Here is a 25,089-nt window from a genome sequence, read left to right as displayed (position 1 = left end):
AACCCCCTTCTCCAAGGTAATCCAGGAACTAACGTGTGGTATCGTGACTATGAACAAGCTATCATGCAGGGTCCAGCATGGAGCCCACGGCGGGAATGGACACAGCGGTCTTCACTTGGGTCAAAGCAAACTGGTGGTGGTAGGAAAGGCCAGACCCAGGAAAGTCACAGAAGAGCCCCGTCCAGTCTTCTCACTGCACATATGCGAGGCCGGCTGTCTTCCTGGAGATCTGCGCCAGCTCATGGCAGAACTTTCATTATTTCTCTTGACTCCCACTTCCTCCCGCAATAACCCCAGGGCACACGTCCCCACTTAGACAGGCTTGGGTATGTTCCCATGGCTGTTCTTGTTTCGTTTAGTTTTTTAATCAAGGACCTTACCGTGAAGCTCATAAATCTTAAGATTCAGACCACCTGCCTCACACTGGCTCTGCAGCTACGTTTACATTTGCAATTTTGTGAGTTTTTTTCTTAATAATATTCTCTAAATCATATAAGATATAACCATTTCAAGCCCATAAAACGTGGGTCCACACTGGCAGAGGAAATGTGTGATTTGGGAGGGGAAGGAATCCCGTGGAAACAAAGCTATAAGAAGAAACACAAATAGGAAAAGGACCATGGGCAGTTCAGGAACACTCTCCCACAGTGAGTGTGTCTACCATAGCCTTTCAGGGACTTATTCCAAAAGGCAAAGGGGAGCCATGAGCTCCAATGTGGCAATCCCTATCCTTCGCCCACCCCATCCCTACATTTGAGGGGCAACCTTCAAGAGCTGGGGGCATCTGAAAACAGCTGGGCTTAGCATCAGTAAGAAAAGGAAAATCAGGCTCGGGGAGCAGATTCTGGAGTGACTCTCCCCCTAACCCTGGGGAGATTCTACTTTTACACATAGATAAGAATGCGTCGTGGGTGATCTCCATTGCCTAGCTTCCGGCCAGGCTCAGGGAGACAAAGCAAAGAGCATGAGAAGACCCCCACCTGCTAGACCCCAAAGCTAGACCCCGGTAGAGAGGTCTGGACCACGTGGGGGCACAGGTTGCTTTTTAGGAAAGAGTCCCTCTTAGAGGAAACTCAGCAAGTTTGAAATGCGTCTTTGTGACCACATGGGGGCCCCATTCAAAGGCTCCTTCCATCCCGCTAGCCTGGGTTTGCCTCTTAAGGAGTTTTTCCAATTATTTATTTAATTTTTGCCTCCTTTTTGTTTAAAAAATTCTATTCTTATTGCTACAAAATAAAAACGGGAATTGAAAAAAAAATGCTAGAAGACGTATAAACAACGGCCCGTGGTCTCACTGTGCAAGAAAAAGGAAGCGAACTTGTGTTGCTCTGTAGGCTTCCAAACGCGCTGGTGTTTTTTCTTTTACACAAAACTGAGATCATTCTGGACAGACTTCTCCTCTTAAAATACCACGAACGCCTTCCCACAGCAAGTTCTTCACCAAAACAATTATAAATATGGTATTGTGTTCATTCCACTTAGAAATATTTGTTATAAATAATAAACACATTACGGAAAGTTCGAAGTGGCAGTCCACCGGGATTTACCGAGCTACTTTCCTGTCGTTGGAAGAATTTATTCTCTTTCACACCAAGACAGACGCTGAGTTACAGCTGTCCCAATAAACAAATACATGAAAAGCCCAAATTGCCTGGCAAAGACCTAAAGCCTCGGAGACGACGTGGCGGATGCCCTGTGGGGGAAGGCAAGGGTCTTCTGGGGCTGTCGCCGCGGTCACCCGGCCCGGCCAGGCTGGTCCCTGGAGCCGGGAGATTCCTTTTAGTAAGCGAGTCCCTCGGGGGTGCGTAGGCTCCGGCGCGGGAGGCGGGCAGGAGGCAGGTCGGCGTGGGGTCCAGGCGGTGCATCCGCGCACGCCCGGCGGGAGGCCGGTGGGTCGGGGAGGAGGGGTCGGGGGCTGGGGGGGATCTGTAGGCGCGTGGGTCTGGGGGGGCGGGCAGGGGCCAGTGGGTGGGGCAGCGTTGCGGGGGGGCGGTGGGTCCCGGGGTCCAGAAACCTGTGGGCCGAACCGCATAGGTGGTGGTTCAGGGGGTCGGGAGGCTGGTGGGCGGCTGGCCTGTGGGTCGGTGGACCTGTGGATCCAAGTGGGTCGGCGGGTAGGGAGGCCGGTGAACCTGTGGGTCAGTGAGTCAGGGTGTCGGAGGGGTCGGCGGGTTCGTGGACTGGTGGAGTGGGGGGGTCGGGGGAGTCAGAGGTCGGGAGGTCGGGAGGTCGGCGCTCGGGGGTCGGGAGGTCGGGGCGGGGGTAGTCTGTGGGTCCGGGGTCGGCGGTCGCGGATTCGGGAGGCCGGTGGGTGGCCGGGCGGGGAGATCCAGGGATCCGCGGGCCGGTGGACCGGCGGGTGGGTGGGTCGGCTGGCGGCGGGGCGGGGCGGGGCGGGGCGGGCGCCGCGCCTGCCGTTCGCCTCTCCCGGCTGCAGGTGGGGCTGTGCGGCCGCGCTGCCTCCAGGAAGCCTCACGGGCCTGCGCCGGCTCCCAGGATGCAGTGTGGACCGGCCGGGCGCTGACGGCGGCGGCGCGTCTGCGGGCGGAGCGGCGCGGGCCGGCCAGCGAGGAGCGCGGCGACGCGGGCGGGGAAGGCAGGGCCGGGCGGGCACCGCCTGCGGAGAGGCCGGGGGTCGGCCTGCGTGGAGCCGCGCGGCGGCGGCGGCGGCGGCGGCAGCGGCGGCGGCGGCGGCGGCGGCGACTTCCTCCGGGCCGGGCCGGACAGCGCACGGCCATGGCCGAGGCGGCCGCGGCTCCGGTAAGGGCGGCCCGCGCGCACGGACGCGCGGACTCGGGGCCCGGGCCCAGCACTCGGCGCCGCAGGCCCTGGGGAGGGGCTCCGTGGGCCGGGCCGGGCCGCCGGGCCTGAGCTCCGGCGGGCGGAGCGCGGGGTCCGCCGGGGCCTACGGCGCCCGCCGGCCGGGCCCCCCATTCGCGGCCGAGCCGGAGCAGGGCGGACCCGGCCGACCCCGCAGCGGAGGCCGCCCCACGCCGAGTTCCTGCAGCCCTCCGCGGCTTCCTGCCCCCGCCCCATCCGCTGGCCCCTTCCTCTCCGCGCCTCCCACCCCGCGTCTCCTTTCTCTGCCCACCGCTCTGCCTCAGCGTTCCCTACCCCCCAGCTCCCCCAAGCGGCCTGGTGGCACCTGGGAGGTGTCCGAAGCGGCTTCGATTCCGCACACGCCGAGTGCCCAGCCCGATCGAGGTCGGGGCGGAAGACAGCTGCTCCTTCTCGTAGAAGCGGGCAGGCACCAGCCCTGTTAGGCATTATTTTGTCCTCACAACAAACCTGTGGGGTAGGTGCTCGTTCCGTCATACAAAGGAAAAACCCGAGGCCTGGAGAAGTTAACTTGCCTAGGATCGCCCAGCTAGAAAGTGTGTGAAAAGACACAGCTGGTCTGTATTCAGGGACACATTGTGTGTCGGGGGAAGCAGACAGGTACACTGGTGAGAACGGTGCAAACAGTGAGTGGTTCAGGCATTGAGGCAGAAAGGTGCTGCGGGAGGGCGGGGGAAGGAGAGGGAGGCGCTGGCACCCCTTCTCGGCCTGTGCTGCTGTGATTTGAGCTGGGCTTTTAAGGAAGGCTAGGATTTCATCAGGCCGAGTGGACCGGTGCAGCTTTCCAGGTAGGGAGGACAGCTTGCGCTCAGAGAGAAGGCAGTGCCCGGCGGGTTCGAGGACCAGAATCCAGTCCCTGCTCCTTGGAAGATGGTTTTGGTGAGGAGGCAGTGGGAGAGAAGGCTGCAGGGACACTTGGAAGGGCTTTTAATGCCTGGACTTCATCCTGAGGGGGCGGGGGCAGTCCTGGGTGGATTTGGAGTTCTCCTACCGTGGGCTCCTCGCAAGCATAGGGTTTCTGCTTCCCTGGCGGGAGTCCGAGGGCAGCCCCATATTACCCCCCCACCATTTAGTATGGAGCTGGGCCTGCGCAGAAACGGTCACCACCTCGCACTAAATAGTGCAGAGGCCCTAGGGCTCCCTGCGCCCGTTGAAATGGTAAGCACACTGTGTGTGCCTGACGTCTTATAAAGGGGTTTATGGAGGTGTCTTTTTCCTGCAATACAAAGGTTGCCGTCCTGTGGCAGTCAAGGGCACTCGGAGGCTGAATAGGATTTCAGTAGCTGAGGAGCTGGGTGACTTCTGGAGCAGGCTCTTGGAGGCTGGAGTCAGGTGACAGGGACTGATCAGAAAGGACAAGTGGGCAAGGGAAGGGTAGCGGCTGCCATGGAGGGTGGCCCAGGGAGCCAGTCCAGCGCAGTCCCTGCCGTCTGGGGGCAGAAACACCTGCCTCCTGAGAGTAAGAGTCCCACCCACCACAGCCCTCTGCCCACCAGCTCCTCCCCAGCAAAACCCCTTCCTTCCTCAGGTCAGAGGTCACCTCCTGCGGTCTGGTTCCAAACAACCACGGAAGCTCTGATGGGGCTCGACAGTGTTTTGGGCCTCTGCTCACACTCTCTCACTCTTTTCCACAAATGCTGTAGTTCTCCGTGCCTTTCTCCAGATGAGCCCACGCTGCTCCCTACTAGTCACTTCTTCGTTTTACTATTGTTTGGGAATAGTTTCCAGAATGTTCTAAGGAGACATGTGTCCTCAGGCACAGCCAGAAGAAAGTGCAGATATCTGGACCTCCTCTCTGACCCAGAGGGCCCACCTTCACATGTGGGTGGGTCGGCCGGTTTGGTCCCTCCTCAAGGGAAAAGGTGCCCTTTCCTCGCGGTCTCCCAGCTGCCACCTCTCAGGTCACTCAGGCTACGTGTGAAGTTTCCAGCAACAAGGAAGTCATACGCATTAAAGTCTAACCTTATGGCATATGTTTTACCTTCCTCACGCAGTCTGTAAGGTGTGTCCCTGCTCCCCGAGGAGCTACAGATGTCAGACTAGTTTTCCCCTTGGGAGTGGTGAGGACATCGAGAGAAACAGTCTCAGAGGGCCCAGCGGACCCGTGTTGATTTTGTCCCCTTGACTCATGCCTGCCACGTGGGTCAAAAAGTCTAACTCTTGGCTGGCGGAGATTTGCAGTAACGGTGATTGTTAGTTTAAGGAAAAGTAACAGGAGGGGACAAAATCAGATGGCACTGGGGGGAGGATTAGCTGTTTGATTTTTATGCTTATTAAAAAGAGACGCTTTTAAGAGATGCTTAAAAACAAAACAGAACAAAAAACAGTTGAGCAATGCTCATGTTTGTGCCGGTTCAGTGAACCAGCTGTTTTGTTTTGTTTTTTGGTTTTTGCGAGGTCATCCTGCACCATTATGATGAGAGGTGCAGGCTGGGCGCTGGTGAATCTGCGGTTTACCATTTATCCCCTGAAACGCCCCAGCAGTGCAAAGGCGCTGTTTATTTAGCAGAAGTGCACGGAGCACCTTCCACGGGCCACGCACTCTGCTGCAAAAGCTGGGTTCTGGGAGTCAGCTCGGGGAGATGCGGGAGGTCCCCAGTGCAGGCGAGCTCAACCCACCTGGCAAGAAGGCACCTGCCCAGATGACGGCCGAGTCTGAGTTACCCCGAGAAGCCCATCCTAGGCTGAGATCGGGCTTGTGGCCCAGGGCATTCCCACTTTTAATCCGAGCTCTGTGGCCCCCCCAACCCCCCCAGCTGCCCAGCTCCCCATCACCCAGGGGAGAGGGGCTGAAGGAAGGCGGTGGATGGAATGAATGAGGGTGCACTTCTCTTTGTTTCTGAAAGATTTCTCCATGGACGATGGCAGCCACAATTCAGGCCATGGAGAGGAAGATCGAATCACAGGCTGCCCGCTTGCTTTCGCTAGAAGGTCGGACGGGGATGGCCGAGAAGAAGCTGGCGGACTGCGAGAAGACGGCCGTGGAGTTCGGGAACCAGCTGGAGGGCAAGTGGGCCGTGCTGGGGACCCTGCTGCAGGAGTACGGGCTGCTGCAGAGGCGGCTGGAGAACATGGAGAACCTGCTGAGGAACCGAAATTTCTGGATCCTGCGCCTGCCCCCGGGCAGCAAGGGGGAGGCCCCCAAGGTATCCCTCGGGCCCCTGGGGTGGGACAGCCCGAGGACCGTGCCTGGAAGTGTGTGGGTGAGCATGCGTGACCCTTGTGGTTCCAGGTGCCCGTGACCTTTGATGACGTGGCCGTGTATTTCTCTGAGCAGGAGTGGGGCAAGCTGGATGAGTGGCAGAAGGAGCTCTACAAGCACGTGATGCGGGGCAACTACGAGACGCTGGTGTCCCTGGGTAAGGCATGACACTCATTCTCCTGTTACATGTGACTTTGGGAGTCCCCAGACCTACCTCTCCATGCTGGTGGTTTTCATCGCAACAATGTGTAAATCACTAGAAAACTCTGACCATGCAAGGAGTTTTCTTCTCCTCCTACTAAAGATGAGCACCAGGTGACCGAGTCGAAAACTCCCTCTACCTGGTGACATTCGTGGGTGGCCACACAGAGAGGGGTGGTGGCGTTTCTCTAACCAGGCATGGAGCATGGACAGCTCCGTCCTGCCACGACAGAGTCTAAAGCCTCAGGCTGCTCTCCTCATCAGTGGGCCTGCTCTGAAGCCTAGGGCTGCTCTCAGGCCCACATTCCTTTAGCCTTTCTTACAGGAGTATGTGGCCTTTCTGGTGAGTTAGTGGTTAGTGGAGAGTATGGGCAGACCATGCTTCCGATGCCAGCGCTGTCTTCATGCCTCAAGGCTCTGCTTCCTCAGACCCTTGGGGCCGCTGTCACTGGTCTGCACGCAGTGGCCCCAGGAGGCTGTTCCTCCCTGAGCTGCTTTCCTCTTGGGATGGTTTCTGTGTGACCCCAGATCTGAAGGCAGTAAGGCCTGCTCAGCGATGGTGGGAACAGGGGCAGGCGTGATGGTAGATTTCAGTTTAAAGAAACATACCACTTCTTTTTTCTTTTTTTAAAGATTTTATTTATTTATTTGACAGAGAGAGACCACAAGTAGGCAGAGAGGTAGGCAGAGAGAGAGAGAGGAGGAAGCAGGCTCCCTGCCGAGCAGAGAGCCCGATGCGGGACTCGATCCCAGGACCCTGAGATCATGACCTGAGCCGAAGGCAGCGGCTTAACTCACTGAGCCACCCAGGCGCCCCGAAACATACCACTTCTTAACGGGGAGACCCTACCAGAGTGTCTTCACCTGGGCACGGACTTTGGGGCCAGATGATTGGTTGTCGTGGGGCTATTCTGTGCCGTGTGGGATGTTCCACAACATCCTGGCCTAGACGCACCAATGCCAGGAGCACCTCACCCCCAACCCCCAGTCATGACCATCAAAAATGTCTCCAGACTGCGAAATGTCTCCCAGGAGACAAAATTTCCCATGGTTGAGAACCAGTGCTCTGTACTAATCTAGAAGTTTCGATTCTGGGCCACCCGTGGATTCCCAGGCTGCCTGTCACCAGCTCCGAATGGAACCACATGGCGAAAGCTAACCTTTATGTCCTTCCTCAGACTACGCCATCTCCAAGCCTGAGGTCCTCTCCCAGACTGAACCGGGGAAGGAGCCGTGCAGCTGGCGTCGCCCTGGCCCCAAGGTTCCAGATGTTCCTGTGGACCCAAGTCCAGGTGAGGGGCTGAGAGAAGGCCAGGGACACCAGGCAGGCCGGTGGAAACAGGAAAGTAGGGGGTCAGGGAGGGCATGACTCTTCCAGGAAGAGCTGAGGAGACTTGAAAGTTTTAAATCTAAGTTTTTTAATAGTTGAGTTATGACCTAACCCTCTAGGAACACTTCCCAGCATGGAAGCAAGTGACAAACCTGGTCTTTTAGAAAAGAGATAGGGCCAGTACACACAGTCAGGGAAGGAGGGGGCAGGACACTCACGGGGAAGGTAGGAGTGGGTCGGAGACAAAATGTAATTCCTTCCAGTTCTGTGAAGAGCCAGCATCGCCCCTGACCAGGAGCCAGTCCCATTGGCTGGCCACATGTTTCAACACGATTAGGGCGACAGACTCATTTAAGGTGAATCTGGATACCTGGTATTACTGCTTCGGATTTTTCTGGAGCTAGCCAGCACCTCTGAAATCCAAGGGAGGGACAGAAGGATGCGTGAGAGAAGCCAGGAGGAGACCCCACCCCACGCCCACCCCCGCAGGCCCGAGCCTGCTTTCCGCACAAAACCGCGGTGTCTGTCCCACCTGCCTTGGGTTCCCCTGGCGTCCGAACACCTGTGTTGCTAAAGAGTCTCGCTGTGTTTCATTTGTGATTAATGACACGCGTCTCCCGGGTTCGCAGGGGACCGCAAGTCAGGGTCCCGCTGCCGAGCAGCGCAGGCGCAGAGCTGGCCAGGCCGTCCACGCTCCCGAGCGCGCTTACCAGGGGCGCTCACCTCCACGGACGTCCTTTGAGACTTTGCTAGGTGCCAGGGACAGAGCTGGAAGTGGAGGACGGAAGGATACTCAGCAGAGCGCTGCAGAGTCTGAATGGAGAAGAGGGCACTGACGCCGAGCCCGGCCTCCGGGCCTGGGAGGGAGGGCCACGGTGGGCTTGGTTCATTTGACCCACACCATCTCCGGGGAGGCCTCTCTGGTTCGCACGCTGCCATCCGAGAGGGTGGAGAGGGGCCCAGAAATACGGTGGCTACTGGCAAGACCCCCCCACACCCTCCCCTCCGACACAGACTCCACTTTCTGCCTCAAGCCCCACAGCAAGAGCCCCATTACCCCTGCCCTAACCTCTGCGGGAGAAGTCGGACCCCAGCTCACTCCTCAACACCCCCCCCCCCCCCCGGGCTCGTGCATCCCCCCAGCAGACCTTCTTTCCGCTTCTTTTCGGTTCCTAAATTCTCCCTCCGTGCTTTGGGGAGCTCAGTCCCCAGCAAGACCTCAAATGAGCGGGCTCTTCCTGGAGCGTCCCCACCCATCCTTGTCCACATGAGTCCTGGTTCTTTCCAGGGCCTGGCATCGGCTGCAGAGCACCCCTTTCCCACGTCCCTCCTAGCCCTGGCCTAGAAGCCAGCAGTGTCCCTGCTCCTCCATATGGCTTCCTGCTGGTCTCCCCTTCTCCCTGGAAACCCCCACCTTTCATTCAGATGCTTCCTGTCATCCTGCCGCCTCCTGCAGGCCGCATCCCTGCTCTTACCACTGTGGCTGGCAAGGACACAGAAGGTGCTCTGTGCACTGGGAACACCCCAGCCTTCACTCCCTCTCCACGCCCCCCACCCCGGTCATTCCCCCCTTGCTGAGAGTGATGCACCCTCACCTCCCCTCACTTTGCGTTCAGCCCCCCAGTGCCCTGACCCCAGTATCCAGCAGGACCATAATGCTGGTGAAGTCCATCTCCCTGTCCTGCACCTGCTCCCACGCATCTGCACATGGCTGAAGAGACCTCCCCACAGCTCGCTTTTTCTTACCCGCAGTCCCAGGGGTGTCTCTTTGGTCCAGTCAGCTGTGCAGAGGTTGGCAAACTGTGGCCCATGAGCTTAGAAAGGTTTTCACGTTGAACAAATACTGTTTAATTGGGGGGGGGAGAAAGAAAGAAACGATATTCACAGCCCCCCCACCCCCCCACCCCACCAGCTTGTCTGTTGCACCCGCGCACTAGTCTCCGTGTTTGCCACCACGGTCAGACCTCCTGCCGAAGGCGCCCTCCACTGGGCACTAGATCCGGTCCAGGCCACCTTAGCAAGGACTCACACCCCCCATCCTTCCCATCATCTGCCCCTGCCATCGCTTGCTCGATTTGAACACCGACCCCTTGTGACTGCACACCCCTATAGCAGCCGCCCCTTCTGCCCTCCTTGTGTCCCGCTCCCCAGGAGTGCCCTCCTTCAGTGCCTGCTTTCTCCCCTTCCTCTTCCACTCCAGAGGTCCTTCCATCAGCACCTCTGTCAGGGCCACAGCGGCCCACAGAGCATTAAAGGTCTGGTCTTAACCATTGGCGACATCATTTGCCACCGTTGATGGCTCTCTTCCCAGATTCGTCGCTTTGACAGGATGCCTCCCCCTCCTGGTGTCCTCCTGGCTTACTTAACACCTTCCCTTTGCTATTTCCCAATGCTCTTTCTGGTCTCTAAGCATCGGGGTGCCCTCCATTCTCTCTGGGTGGTAGGCTCTGCATGCCAGCAGCTTCTGCAATGTGTCCCCTGCTGGGCTTCTCCCTGAAATCACACCTGGCTGCCTGGTCTGTCCCCGACCCAGGTAGGATAGACGTCTTATGCCAAGCACTCGACCAGCGGAGCTCCTCCTCCCCTCGTCCCCCACCCCCAGGTCTCCCCTGCTGTAGTAGACCACTGCCCACCCTCCAGCTGCAGGCGAGACCCAGGGCTCAGCCTCGACCCTTTCTCACACATACAGCCATCGGAGATCTAGTAGTGAGCACTCCAGAATGCTGTCACACCCCGTCTCCTCTACCCTGCCGCCCAAGCCCATCGTTTCCTGTGGTCACCTCCCGACCACCCTCCCCTCTCCTGCTCTAATCGCTCAGAGAAAGCCCTACGCCTTTTCCTTCAAAACCCCTTACTGGCTTCCCACTGACTCAGAGACTCTGGCTCATGCTTCCGTTTGTGTCTCGCTCCCCCTGTTCCAGCCGTTCTGTCCTCCCTGCTGCTTCCCCCAGTGCTCCAGGCTGCTCTAGTCCCCGAGCCTTTGCACTTGCAGTGCCCTCTGCCAGTAACGCCCTTCAGGTCCCCCTCGCCGACCCTGGCTCCATCCATTACCTCCTTCAGAGCTCTTATTTAACATTTAAATCATCACCTTATTTAAAATTGTGTCCCCCTATTCCCACCCAGAATTTCCAGTCTCCTTTCCCTGCTTTGGTTGGTTCCACAGCAGAGAGCATCATCTATTGTGTGTATTTCTAGATTGTGACACATATTTCACATTTACAGAATCAATAGGGATACAGACAGTATGTATATTTCAGAGAGAAGAGATGATTTCACATTTGCAGATGACTGTATGGCCAGCAGGCTCTCCCCAGGAGGGTGTAAATTTCAAGAGGACAAGCACTTTTATGTCTTTTGTTCATGTAATCATTCCGGGCACCTCGAACTGCCTAGCGCTGAGTAGAAATTCAGCAAATATTTGTCAGATGTATGTAGTTATGTAATTTAAAATATTTTTGTGTAAAAATATGTGTGGTGAATTCCTTGTTAGATTTCCTAATCTCACTCCTCCCCAGGGTAACTCTTAGTCCTGAAGTGGATGTTTACCTTCTCCATCAGCCTTTTAAAACTTTCATTTAAAACTGTTAGGTCCACCTGTAGCCATAAGCAATATATAATACGGTTTTGTGTGTTTTGAGAAATGGTATCAATGTCAGTATATTGACCACTCGGTACCATGTATTTCAGATCTGTCTCTGGTGATGCAGATAGATCAAGTTCATTCATTTTAACAGATGCTTAGTATCCCCAAAGCAACTATGTTCCAGCTTGTTCTCCACTGGTCTGTTGATATGCACTTTAGCTGTTTCTGGTTTTTCACTCTCACGAGTGGTGCCACAGTGGGCAGTCACCCCTATCTGTCTATGTCCGTGTGCTGCGGCCTCTCCAGGGAACAGGCCGAGGGACCCCCTGCACCGCCAGGCATGCTTGTCTGCACCTCCACCATTGCCATGGTTACGCAGCTGGTCCTGCTCCCGTCAGCAGCCAGGAGGGCCCGTTGTCTCACATCCTTGCCCTCCTTCATCAGTAGCTCCGCCAGTCTGATGGAGGTTGGAATGGCATCGTGTTTTAATTTGCCTTTCCCTGACTCTCAGTGAAGCGAAGCACCCTTTTCACATGTATCTGGTTTCTTCAATGAATTGTCTTTTTCTGTTTTTCTACTGTTGCTTTTCACTCTCTTACTGATTCAGACTTCTGTCTGTAGGTTCTGGATCCAAACACTTTGTCTGTTATTTGCATCACAAATATCTTCTCTCAGCCTGTGGCAGGTCTTTTAACTTTGTCATGCCTGTCTAGAAGTTGTAATTTTGGGTACAACCAAACTTACCAGTGTTTTCCTTTATGATCTGCTTTTTCTATCTTAGGACAGCCTTCCCTACCGCACTGCGGGTCAGAAGGACATTCTTCTCCATTTTCTTACGAAACTTTTAAAGTTTTGCTTTGCACATTGAAGTCTTTAGTCTGTCAAAAACTAGTATTTATAGGGTTCCTGGGTGGCTCAGTAGTCAGGCATCTGCCTTCGGCTCAGGTCATGATCTCAGGGTCCTGGGATTGAGCCCTGCATCGGGCTCCCTGCTCAGCGGGAAGCCTGCTTCTCCCTCTCCCACACCCTCTGCTTGTGTTCCCTCTTGTGCTGTGTCTCTCTCTGTCAAATAAATAAATAAAATATTTTTTTAAAAAAAGAGTTAATACTTGTGTAGGTTATGAGGGAGAATTTAAATTTTTTTCCCCACAAGGACATCTGATTTCCCAACAAAATCTGCTAAACGTTCTGTCTTTTCGCCAGTGATTTATAATAACGCCAGTTTAGTCATGAACCAGGTTCCCGTGCACGCACTTGGTTTCTGGGCTCTTTATTTGGTTTTTTTGGTCTTTGTCTCTATGCCAACACTCCCTGTTTTAGCTTCATAAGAAGCTCTCTTATCTAGAAGCTTAAGCCTTCTCTACTTGCCCTTCGAAACTTTCCTTGACTATTCTTAGACCTCTGTTCTCAATGAGTCTCAGAATCATGATGTCAAGATCTCGGAAAATCCTGCTGGAATTTTGATGGGAACTGCATTGACTTTGTCATTTCATTTCTGGAGAATTTGCTTCCTCACAACGTGAGCATACTGCATTGACTTTGTCATTTCATTTCTGGAGAATTTGCTTCCTCACAACGTGAGCATATGAGCCCCTCTCCCCATGGGCAGACTCACTGAGTGAAGACTGAGTGGCCTGAAGCGGCTTCACGGTTTTCTCCAATCGTGGTTTCTATTGTGGGTGGCATTTTCACATTCACTCTATCTTAAATAGTTATTACAAGTCTATAGCTCTGCTGTTAACTTCCTTTAGTAAAAAACTCCTTTTGCTCAACCTCCTTATTATTTCTAGTAATGGACCTGTCACTTGAGATTCTCATGGATTTTGTTCTGTAGATGGTTGTACCTTCCTCAAATAACACCAAAGTTCTCTCTTCTTTTAAAATTGTTATAACTTTATTCTTATTCTTTGGCAATTTGTCCAGGATATTGTCACTTGGTCCCGGCGTCCTTCTCTGTGAGGTGCTTCAAAGGTCTGGGCGGTAAGGATGGTTTTTGCCATAGACTTTTTTAGATTTTATTTATTTATTTGACAGAGAGACAGAGATCACAAGTAGGCGGGGTGTGGGGGTGGTGGGAGCAGGCTCCCTGCTAAGCAGAGAGCCCAATGCGGGGCTCAATCCCAGGATCCTGAGATCATCATCAGAGCCAAAGACAGAGGCTTAATCCACTGAACGACCCAGGTACCCCTGCCATAGACTTTTAATGATATTCTTATTAAAAGTTTATAGACGTGGGACACCTGGGTGGCTCAGTCAGTAAAGTGTCTGCCATTGGCTCAGGTTATGATCCAAAGGTCCTGGGCTCGAGGTCCGCATCAGACTCCCTGCTCTGCAGGGAGCCTGCTTCTCCCTCTGCCTGCTGCCCCCCGACTTACACTCCCTCTCTCTGACAAATAAACAAAAATCTTTAAAAAAAAAAAAAATCTACGTAGAACAAAATCCATGTAACCCTTAAAGAATAAGGGTCTCAACACCCGCGTTCTCAAAACCCCAGCATCAGAAATCGATCACAGCCAGAACCTTCCATGGCCCCGTGGTCCGTCTCTGATCCCATTCCCCCCCCCCCTTTCCAGACAACCAGAAAATTTAGAAGGAGGTGTGATCAGTCCCTTGCTTTTCATTTTTATTCCTTACGTATGTATGTAGATATTCCTAACTAACACTGCTTCTTTCACGGGCCCTTGTTTCTGAGAGTCGCCCTGTGTTGACACTGGTTTTCTGCTTTACGATGGCGACACGGGGCATGCGTCCTTCTGTCGATGGGCGTTTGTGCTGTTTCTAACGTGTTTCCTTTTAGGAACGATGCTGTTGTGAAAATTGTGAAGCACGTGTAGAAGTTTCTCCAGGTGTAGACTTGGGAGTGGAACTGCCGGCTCGTAGGAAAGACACGTGTTCGGCTTCTCCAGGTCACATGTGCCCGCTCTGTAAGGCGGCCTGCCCGCTGGCACCTGCCCACGGCGCCCGGCCGCCCACTGGCCCTCACCCTCGCCAGCCCTGGAAACGCCTCCCGTCCTCATTTCTGCCCATCTGGTGGGAGCACACCATTTTAAAATTCCTATTTTAAAATGTGCATTTTCCCAATTAATGAGATTGAACGTTATATCCTCTGGGTATAGGCCACTTGTCTCTCTTCTCTGGAATGACCTGTGTATCCATTTTGTCTGTTTTTCTTTTGTTTTCCCTTTACTTATTGACTAGTTGGAGCTCCTTTCTTGTTCTGAATATTAATCTATTTCTCAGGTGTGGGTACTGCCAGTATCTTCCCCCTTTATGGTATATTTTAAAAAAGAGAGGCTTTTGATTTTAATATACTTGGATTTTACCTTTATGGTTTGTCATTTTCATGTCATAAACAATTAAGAAATTTCCCCTAGGGGTGCCTGAGTGGCTCGGTTAAAGCCTCTGCCTTTGGCTCAGGTCATGATCCCAGGGTCCTGGGATCGAGCCCTGCGTGGGGCTCTCTGCTCAGCGGGGAGCCTGCTTCCCCCTCTCTCTCTCTGCCTGCCTCTCTGCCTACTTGTGATCTCTGTCTGTCAAATAAATAAATAAAATCCTAAAAAAAAAAAAAAAGAAAGAAAGAAACTTCCCCTACCTCAAGGCAGTAATCCACTATCTCACATTCAGCTCTCAAAGGTCTGCCTTTCACATTCATGCTCTTAGTGGCAGTGGGAGGGAGGGACCCTGGTTCTTTCTCAGTAGCACTTTGGGTCTTCTTTTCCTTTGCTCTTCGGGGGTCACCTTCCTAATGACCCTGTAACAAGTTCTGTGAGACATCCAGATGGCACAGTGCTCAGGCTTGCATTCACTCTACTAATCACATTGGCGAGAAAGGACCCCTTTGCTGTATTGAGGCACGTTTTGGGGGGAATGTCCTAAGCCCCCTCCATTTAGCATATCTGTCTCATGTGCCTCCATGAAGTTGTAGAACTTTCTCCGAAGAAGATCTTGTATGGCTTTTTGTTGTTAGATATATTCCTAGGTTCCTTGTATCATTTTTAGTTTTTATTTTTTTAGATTTTGTTTTGTTTTGTTTTTTTAAAAAATTGCTGTTGTCAGTGGTGGTGTTTTTTTTGTTTTGTTTTTGTTTTTGGTTCGGTTTGGTTTGTTTTGTTTTCAGAGAGAGTTTGAGAGCTGGGAGGGAAGGAGCAAAGGGAGAGAGAGAATCTTAAGTAGGTTCTGTGCCCAGCACAGAGCCTGACACAGGGCTTGATCTCATCTGAGATCAAGACCTCAGCCTGTCAAGAATTGGAAGCTTAACCGACTGAGGCACCCAGGCACCCCAGTGGTGCCTTTTTTTAACATGGTTTTTGTTTGTTGCTGATGTCTGCCGGGAGCTGGGAGGCAGGGAATCCTTCCCACTCCCCCCTTGTTCTCATCCACAACGGGCCACACCCCGCCCTTGGGCATCTGTCCAGGAGGCCCACCAGGAACATAGCTCATCATTAGAGACTGCGGGAGCAGAGGTGGACAAGCACAGTCCCCTCACCCACCCATCCTCCTCCTTGGGCAATTGGCTTGGGCAATTGGCTCCCCCCAGGGGCCAGGCCCTCTCTGTTGTTTTGCTGGGGATAAGCTCCTTCACTGTGGTCCAGTGGGGGGACTTCTTATCCTAAAGTCAGTAGAGTGGCATTGATTACTTGACCCTTAATTTTCTACCTGTTTTCTCTTTCATAATATAAACATACAAGGTCATAAAATAACCTCTAAGTACCATTGTAGATGCAGCCACATCTTTTGATAAATAGTATCTTTATTAGCATTGGGATCCACATATCTTCTCATTTTCATTATCATTTGCCCTTATAGCCTTGGATTATTTAGAAAACATACATATTTTTAAGTTTTAGTACCAATGAGGAGTTTGGGATATTTGTTCTTGATTTCTGACTTAATATTATAGTTAGAAAATAAGTGCATAAAGTATAAATCTTTTAAAATTTACCAAAGTTCATTTTATGCTCTCGAACGTTCATTTTTCCTGACTTCTGTGTGGCTTGAAAAACTTGTGTGTTCCTTGTCTTTAGATTCTGCTACGTCTGTGTGATCAGGTTCACTAATAGTGTCACTCGAATTTCCTGTAACCCAGAGGCAGCTAATTTATCAGTTACAGAAACAGGTGTGCTGAAACCAGCCGCTGAGAAGTTGGGAGCTGTTTATTTCTCCTGGAGTTTTGCTTTATTATTTTGAAGCCAAATTATTAGATAAAACGTTTAGAATTCTTTTCTCTTTCTGGTCAGTGTAATATTGCACAGTGACCCTTTTTGTATTTCTGTGATACTTCTCTTTTCAAAATCAATTTCCTCTGATACGGTTTAACTACATCTTTTTTATTTTTATTTATTTTTTAAGATTTTATTTATTTATTTGACAGATCAAAGTAGGCAGAGAGGCAGGCAGACAGAGGAAGGGAAGCAGGCTCCCTGCTGAGCAGAGGTCCCAATGCAGGACTCAATCCCAGGACCCTGGGATCATGACCTGAGCTGAAGGCAGAGGCTTTAACCCACTGAGCCACCCAGATGCCCCTGACTACATCTTTTTTAAAGAGGTCTTTATTCTGGCTTTTTATTCTTTTACTCTGCTCTTGCATCCTTCTGTTTTAGGTGCGTCTTTTGCAAACAGCATACAGCTAGTTTTCTTGCCAGTTTTTAGTGTGGTCATCTTTACCTTTTAAATGTCCAGAACGGTGGCCACTAGCCACATGTGGCTTTTGGTCACTTAAAAAGTGCTGCAAAGGGGCACCTGACTGGTTCAGTTGGCTAAGCAGCTGCCTTCCACTCAGGTCATGATCCTGGAGTCCCAGGATCGAGTCCCACATTGGGCTCCCTGCTTGGTGGGTTGTCTGCTTCTCCCTCTGACCCTCCCTGCTCTCATGCGCTCTCTCTCTCATTCTCTCTCTAATAAATAAAACCTCTGGGGCGCCTGGCTCGCTCAGTGGGTTAAAGCCACTGCCTTTGGCTCAGGTCATGATCCCAGGGTCCTGGGATCCAGCCTTGCACTGGGTTCTCTGCTCAGCAGGGACCCTGCTTCCTCCTCACTCTCTGCCTGCCTCTCTGGCTACTTGTAATCTCTGCCTGTCAAAAAAATAAAATCTTAAAAAAAAAAAAAAAAGCTACTGTAAAAAGGGGTGCCTGGGTTGCTCAGTGGGTATGTGTCTGCTCAGCAGGGACTCTGCTTCTCCCTGCACCCCCATTTCTTGTTCTCTCTCTCCCAGATAAATAGATAAAATCTTTTTTTCAAGTGCTGTAAAGACAAAATATACAAATGGTGAACATTTTGGATATATCAGGTTAAGTAAAATACATTATTTAACATTAATTTCACCTGTTTTCATTTATTTTTTTTAACATAACTACTAGAAAACCTAGAATGAGCGGTGTGGCCTGCACGGTTCCTCTAATGGACCGTGCCGGTCCACCCTCCTTACACTGATTGGGAAATTTTGTAGTATTCTCTCTCTGAATATCGCCTTACCTGCCTTCTCCCTACTTGTTTATTTGGAATGTTTTCATACTACCCTTCGTAACAGCGCACGCAGCTTCGTATATTCGGCTCTGTCCGTCATTTCTTCTGTGTCTTCTAACTAGCTCACCATCCTTGGCTCGGTTGTTTTCTTTCTCGTTTCCCCTATAGATTGGATTTTTAAATTCCAGTGATTTTACTTTACAATTCCAAAGTTCGAGTTTCTTCTTTTTTCAAACTCTGATGGGTCAGTCTGGGTAGTCTCTTATCTATCAGACTCTCCCCCCTTTTTGTTTTTCCAAATATATTAAACTTTATAGTCTGTGTGTGATAATTCCAGTATCCCACGTCTCTGCGGGCCAGGTCACTGCGGCGTAGGACCTCTCCAATCCCCAGAGGTGGCCGCTGTTCTTGATGAGCTGGTATCTGTAGTTGTTTGCCCTGCAGCGCCTGCAAGCGGTGGAAAATGCTTTCCTCCTGAGACGCTCTGTCTGCCTCTGCTGGTCCTTGGGGCCACCACGGCCTCGGCCTGGAGGCTTTCAGGCCACTCTGTGGTGTGACCCGGCAGGGACAGCCTTGGGCACAGACTTCGGTGCATCAGCTCCCAGGCTGGGACTTCAGTCCCTGTGCCCTTCCGCATGTCCTTTTTCCTGTAGTTCTTGGGAGTCAGTCCGGCCATGACTCTCATGCCATTTGGCTCCTCTTCTGGTTGTAAATTTAGTTTTTTTCATGGGGACCTGAGTTGCAGGGGTGTCCCTGGAGGGTAGGTTTGCATTTGCCTGCACTGGGGGGTGGCCTCCCGGGTTGCTGGGGCGGTCAGCCAGTGTTTCCATGCATTTCCTGGCGTCGGTTCTCTGCACCATGTGGGGGGTATGGATTCAGTGTGGACACGGGGAAGTTCGCTTTCTCAGGGCGGCTGGCCCACGCATGGCCCTAGACAGGTGGCAGCTTCCTGGTAGCGCCCTTGGGTGGCTGGAGTTTTTCTAGTCCTCAGCTCACTAGAACTGAGGCTCCTGGGCTCAGGCAGGCAACTCAGCGGGGCTCCGAGCCTTGCTTGGGCATCAAAGCTCAGCCCCTAAGGCCCGCGTCCTGTTTCAGCAACTCGCTGGGTCGCTTGGCTTCTGTCTGAACTCTGGATTGACTTTGCATTTGCTCTTTGATTCTTATTTCTGGGATCTTTCTTTTCTGCTCACTTATATACAGGTGGGGGGAGGTGAAGGGGGTATATTTGGGGTGACTGCGTAGCATTTCTGTTAAAAGCGAGGGCAGGAGTTACCAAGAGCAGCCCAGTCTTCTGCATGGATGGACCAGAAGTCCAGCCCTGAGAATGCTTTCCCACCCTACCCTGTGCTCAGTACCACATGACCTCAAGCTTCACCCAGAAGGCCCTAGGTCCCTGCTGTTCTGGCCTTCCGTTCCGACTGGGTTCTCTTGCTGCTTGACCCCTGTAAGCCCCTGTGTCCACATCTGTGGCTGGATGTGTGTCCACCCCATGCCCGAGGGGCCCTGATGCTGTATGTTCACACCCTTTCCCTTTTTTAGGCTCGGGGCCCCCAGTTCCTGCCCCTGACCTCTTAATGCAGATCAAGCAGGAGGGCGAGCTCCAGCTCCAGGAGCAGCAGGCGCTGGGGGTAGAGGCGTGGGCAGCCGGACAGCCGGATATCGGGGAGGAGCCATGGGGCCTCAGCCAGCTGGACTCGGGAGCAGGAGACGTCTCGACAGATGCTGCCTCTGGTGAGTGGCCGCACCCAGAGCAGACACCAGGAACGAGATGCCACAACAAAGGGCAGGGTGTGGGGAAGGAGCTTCTGGAAGCACTGCGGGCTCTCGCACATCTGGCCTGACTCATGGGGAAGTTTTCCCACCTGGAGGCAGAGGCCTGTACCAGATGATGTTCTGCAGGCCCCACCGTGGCTTTGACGATGCCCCTATCTTGGTGTCTCTCGGCCTGACCTTCTCCAGCCGCAGTCCTGCTCTTGCCCCCACCCGCGGGCTTTCAGATCACCAGATGCCTCACATTCGGGAGGCGTGTATGAAATAAATAACATCTGAGCTTCCTGGGGCCTCAGAGAAGGGGCAAAAGAGAACTGGGTGCAGGAGGGGGCAGGGCCGTTACGCTCCCGCAGAAAAGGCCCGCTGGGATCAGAGGGTCCAGCCTGCCCTTCCTTTCACAGGGGCTCCCCCTTCCTTCCCCTAACCCACAGGCTCTGATCTCTCTTCATTGCAGGCGTCCACTCCAACTTTTCAACCACTATCCCACCCACTTCCTGGCAGGCGGACCTCCCTCCCCACCATCCCTCTTCGGCATGCTCAGACGGGACACTGAAGCTCAACACAGCGGCCTCCACAGAAGGTACGGGGCAGAGAGAGGACGGGAAAGGGTCGCATCTTCCTGGGAGGCTGCCTGGGGGCCCTCACTGTTACTGGTGAACTGCCCTGACCTTTTGGCCAACAGGCTGTTAGGTGTCTGTGATGTTGGGACTCTGTCAGTCTGTCCTTTATCACCTTCTAAATTCTTAAGCTTGGACAGCCTTTCTCGAGAATGTTTCCAGCTGTCCCTTTTTCATGTGGTCTTAACCAGTCAGCCCTGGGAAGCTGATCCCTTAAGAGGACGTACCTTCTGCTCAGGCTCAGCAATCCTGGCTCCTCGCTGGCATCGCAAAACCAAAAGCAAACCAGAACCGCTTCTTAGGTACCAGCACGGCGAAAGACAGGTGTCTGAAGGCCAGAATCGGGAGGAACAACAGCCAAATTTATGTATTGGCTTTCTGTTTACTTCTGTTTTGACAGCCGGTTGTCTGTTACTTAAACATTTCCATCATATTTTAGCCCCACCCCCAGAATGTGCTAGAAGCCTAGGTGCATGATCTAAAACTTCAGGATGTGAGATTCAAGTACATTTATATAAACTCAAACACACTGGTACTATTTCACTGACACTTTTTCCATGAGCAAGCTGGCCACATTCACTGAATGCTTGCTGCCTTCCAAATAGCATGCTGAGTGCTTTCAGACGGGTCATCCGGTTTAATCCTCAGACAAACCTGTGAAATGGGGTCCTCACAGGTCGGAGAGCTGCCTGAAGGCCGCAGCTGGGTGGGGGGTTCACAGTACAATCGCACATCCCCGAGCCCACCACAGGGCTTCTGTGTCTTGGTTACTTGGCCGCCGATGGGCAGCCCCAGGAGAAAAGCATGATGAGCCTTAATAGCCAAAGTGAACCTGGGGCGTGGTGAGCTGCTGTGCTTCTGGCTTCGCCTGTGCAGGTCCTTCCCCACCGACTGGGGCAGCCCCAGGCCCACCCGGAGGGGCTCAGAGGAGTAGGGCTTGAGTAGCTGCCGACTGGCCCCGTGAGAGTGCCCGGGCTTCCTTCGCTAAGCAGGTGTGGGGACAGAACGAGACGGGGTCTTTCTCTCTTTCTCAGCAGATGTAAAAATTGTGATCAAGACAGAAGTCCAGGAGGAGGAGGTGGTGGCCACACCCGTGCACCCCACTGACCTAGAGGCTCACGGGACCCTGTTCGGACCAGGCCAAGCCACGAGGTTTTTCCCTAGCCCCGTCCAGGAAGGAGCCTGGGAAAGCCAGGGCAGCTCCTTCCCCAGCCAGGACCCCGGGCTGGGCCTGAGAGAGCCCGCCCGGCCCGAGCGGGACATGGGCGAGCTCAGCCCCGCGGTGGCCCAGGAGGAGGCACCCCCCGGGGACTGGCTCTTTGGGGGGGTCCGGTGGGGCTGGAATTTCCGGTGCAAACCGCCCGTGGGCCTGAACCCGAGGACTGGGCCCGAGGGGGTGCCCTACAGCACCCCCGACAACGGGGAGGCCGTGCTGGACCCCGGCCAGGCCCCGAGGCCCTTCGGAGAGCCGTGTAAATACCCCGGCCGGACCAAAGGCTTCGGCCACAAGCCGGGCCTGAAGAAGCACCCGGCGGCGCCCCCTGGCGGGCGGCCCTTCACGTGCGCCACGTGCGGGAAGAGCTTCCAGCTGCAGGTCAGCCTGAGCGCGCACCAGCGCGGCTGCGGGCTGCCCGAGGGGGCGCCGGGGGCGGCGGCGGCGGCGGCGGCGGCGGCGGGCGGCGGGGCGCGGGACGGCAGCGCGCTGCGGTGCGGGGAGTGCGGCCGCTGCTTCACGCGGCCCGCGCACCTCATCCGCCACCGCATGCTGCACACGGGCGAGCGGCCCTTCCCCTGCACCGAGTGCGAGAAGCGCTTCACCGAGCGCTCCAAGCTCATCGACCACTACCGGACGCACACGGGCGTGCGGCCCTTCACCTGCACCGTGTGCGGCAAGAGCTTCATCCGCAAGGACCACCTGCGCAAGCACCAGCGCAACCACGCGGCGGGGGCCAAGGGCCCGGCGCGCGGCCCGCCCCTCCCGCCGCTCCCGGCCGGGCCCCCGGACCCCTTCAAGAGCCCGGCCTCTAAAGGACCCTTGGCCTCCACAGACCTTGTGACCGACTGGACTTGTGGCCTGAGCGTCCTGGGACCCAGCGACGGCACGGACCTGTGAGGCACACCCCCTCTCCCAGGCCGGCGGGGTCGCCGGGGGGGGCCCCCCCTCCCCCGCAGGCCGCGCGTGTCGGACGCCCCTGTTGCAGACTGCGGGGTGGTGGGGAAGGCTGAGGTGGGAATGGAGTCTGGGGGAAGCAGATTTCCACGTTGCTGAACTGATCACTGGAAAAAGAAAACGATCCGGCCTCCACCTCTAAACAAAGTAGAATTCTCTGATTGTGAAACTGAGCAGCATAGAATTTTAAGTAATTTAATTATGAAAACTTTTTTTTTTTTTTTTTAATTCTTGACGAAAAAAGCTGGAAAATAGACGTAGCACCAGTTTAGAGTGTACTTTTGGTTTCCGGAGCGCGTGTTTGTGTGGCCTGTGTCCTTACCAAGTCTGACAGTGAGTGTGCCCTGAGTTGGCCAGCTGGGGACACAGGTGAGGAGGGTCCTTCCCTCGCACCACTGACTCCTAGGGATGGGCTGATGGTTGCACAGAGCTGGGTGGAGGTGAGACACCTCTGGCCCCCCCCAAGCTGTACTCCAGGCCGCTGGGGCTGCAACTCCTCCCATCGGCACCTGCTCTGCAGTGTGGAGACCTGCCCCCCACCTGCTGTCAGCCGGGAGAAGGACTTGCCCAGCAGCAGCCAGTCCTATTTCCCAGCTCTCCTCAATCTGAAAAGGCCCCCAAAAGTGCTGGCCTATTACGGGCCATCTGCCACCCCTATGGAAAGGGATCTGGGTGGTGTGACCCTGTTAGGTGACTCAGAGCCTTCTAACGGAGAGTCATCTGAAAACCCAGTGTGAGGGCTGCAGAGACGAGGCAGCTGAGGCCGGCAAGTGGAAGCCTTGGCCGTCACCGTCACCTACCAATAGAGCCAGGAACAAAGCTGGCCTGCCCGCCCAGAGCGGAGCTGCTTTCCACTCCAGAGAAATGCTTCTCTTTCCTTTTCTCTCTGTGTAGTGTTTCATTGTCAAAATGCTTTCACTTCACATCTCATTTGATGACTGTGACCTTGTGAAGCACGCAGGACAAGTGTTCTTTCTTGTTAGAGATGAGGAAGTAAATTCCTCAAGGGGGACACACCCCGGCCCGTCTCAGTCAATTGCACGGCGCCGTGCCCATGGGTGAGGAGGACTACGGACTAGACGCGGCTCATCTTCCCAGAGCATCAGTCTGGGGGAGGGAAGGGTTTCGTCTTTGCCCTCTTAAGATTTGTGCCACATCTGCCAGAGCAGAGTCGGCGGGCGTCAAGACGTCGCTGAGCGCTGGCCTCTTGGGTGAGTGTGCTCGGTGGCAGGTCCAAGAGGCTGAGCAGGGGCCAAGGGCTTGCTCACTCCCCATCTGACATCTTCGAGGTCGAACTAGAAACGGCCCAGGTTTCTTGATTCTACCACAGTGCCGTCCCCACCACACAAGTATCCATTCCTGTTTTGTTGAAGCAGCCACTGGTTCCCTCGCCCCAAATGGGTGACTTGTCTCCCCTGAGGAGCGAGAAACCATGGCTTCCGTTCCATCAGCTCCCTCGTGCGTACTTTTATTAGGCAATAGACTAGTTAAGAAAATTGTTTCTATGTACTGTATATTTTGTACCTGTTTACACTTCTAATATTGATATAACTGATATTTTGAAAAACAAATGAAGAGGAAACATCCTGTTAAAATAAAACCTAACCAGCACCAAGGCGCTTTGGTTGGTTGCATTTTTAGACCCGTGTCTTCAGCCCTGATGCCTCCAGACCCTTCTCCCCAGCGAGCTGGGTGGCCCCCTCCCTCACGCCCCGCCCCTGAACGTGGTCACCCTCAAGTCGGGGAGGCCACCATCCCTGAGAGCTAGGAGTGGAAGAATCCGGAGAAGTTTGACTCTGTGGAGGGGAAAACCGTAGCACAGCCTGTCACTGTGCTTCAGAATATAATAATGTCGGTGTAATTTGGCTTTATGTAATTCGGTACAATGTACATGAAGAAAATGGGTCTGGGAGAGAAAAGCAGAACGTCAGAGAACACCAGATGCTGGATGTTCTCTCCTCGAGTCTTGTCTTGGCTGGCCAGGAGCAAAGAAAGGACCAGTGATGCCTGGGGTCATTGTATTCCTGGTCCAGGCCTGAAGTAGCGGGTGGCGTCTGAGCTGGGCTCACACCCACGTTCCCATCAACCCAAGTTAATGATTGTTCATGTTTTCTCTCGTGTGATCGGTCGCTGTCACATTTTGATCTTTGTCTTTTTAAGAAAATGAAAATGTAAAATAAAATCTGTGTAAAATTGCCCCAAGGGCATGGGAGTAGGACATGGAGAGAGAGTGGAAGTGAGTCTCACCCACGCCCATTGTGGTGATGGCATCCCTCCTGGGACCCACAGCCCCGATGTCACCTACACGCTTCTTGTTCACCCCTCCGCGCCACCCCCCGCCCTGCAGGACATGTCTCCAGTCCTGGGAAAAGAACAAGGAACGCTTCTGGTGCCTGCCCTGCTCACCAAGCCTCCAGCCCACCACCGTGCTCGGCCGTTCACACACGCCCTCCCGCCACACGCCCCGGGTGCTGCGGGAATCCCATGCCTCACGCCAAAGCCCTCAACCATGTAGTGTTCCACTCAGTAGACGACTCCCAAGGCTCTGGCTCGGGTGCACTCTCAAAACAGGGAATTTGGGGAGGACAGGGTTTCGTGGGGGCAGAGGGTAGAGTTCAGTATCAACACCCCGAAGGGACACTCAGTGAACAGTTAAGGAGACCAGGTCAGCACCTTGGGCTGGGCCCCCCCCCCCACTTAGGCCAGAGCACTGCGGTCTCTTCTGGTCTTAGTGTCCTCTCGCTGCTAGGGAAAAGGACCACAAACTTTGTGGCTTAAGCCAGGAGAGATCCGTTTCATACTTCTGGAGGTCAGAAGTCCAAACAGAGCCTTAGGGGGCTAAAATCAAGGTGTCAACAGGGCTGCGTTCCTCCTGGGTCCAGTGAAGAATCCATGGCCTCCCCTTCTCCCACTTGT

General features: G+C 54.0%; 1 protein-coding gene across 4 annotated transcripts; it reads left to right on the top strand.

Annotated features, from left to right (window-relative positions):
* The first annotated feature begins 2,694 nt into the window (after nt 1-2,694).
* On the top strand, nt 2,695-23,788 carry ZNF746 (zinc finger protein 746). 4 transcript variants are annotated; one of them, XM_044246822.1, is made up of 7 exons: nt 2,695-2,760; nt 5,685-5,984; nt 6,116-6,197; nt 7,420-7,533; nt 19,156-19,347; nt 19,841-19,966; nt 21,041-23,788. In XM_044246822.1, exons 1-7 carry the CDS (start codon nt 2,737-2,739, stop codon nt 22,114-22,116), a joined length of 1,914 nt encoding a protein of 637 aa, XP_044102757.1. In that variant the 5' UTR covers nt 2,695-2,736; the 3' UTR covers nt 22,117-23,788. The 4 variants fall into 4 exon arrangements, with proteins under 4 accessions (XP_044102757.1, XP_044102756.1, XP_044102755.1 ...); XM_044246821.1 differs by having other exon boundaries at nt 21,038-23,788; XM_044246820.1 differs by having other exon boundaries at nt 6,071-6,197.
* The last annotated feature ends 1,301 nt before the right edge of the window (nt 23,789-25,089 follow it).

Source organism: Neovison vison, chromosome 4 (genome assembly GCF_020171115.1).
Source record: "Neovison vison isolate M4711 chromosome 4, ASM_NN_V1, whole genome shotgun sequence".
Taxonomy (NCBI): Eukaryota; Metazoa; Chordata; class Mammalia; order Carnivora; family Mustelidae; genus Neogale; species Neogale vison.
Note: the sequence above shows the minus strand (reverse complement) of the source record. Positions and strands in the feature narration are given on the sequence as shown.

Excerpts from the sequence above, each read along its gene's own strand:
- ZNF746 (XM_044246819.1), top strand. The coding sequence starts at position 2,737 with ATGGCCGAGGCGGCCGCGGCTCCG. Across the intron at positions 2,761-5,684 it reads CCGAGGCGGCCGCGGCTCCG|ATTTCTCCATGGACGATGGC; the intron begins GTAAGGGCGGCC and ends TGTTTCTGAAAG. Across the intron at positions 5,985-6,070 it reads GCAAGGGGGAGGCCCCCAAG|GTGCCCGTGACCTTTGATGA; the intron begins GTATCCCTCGGG and ends TTGTGGTTCCAG.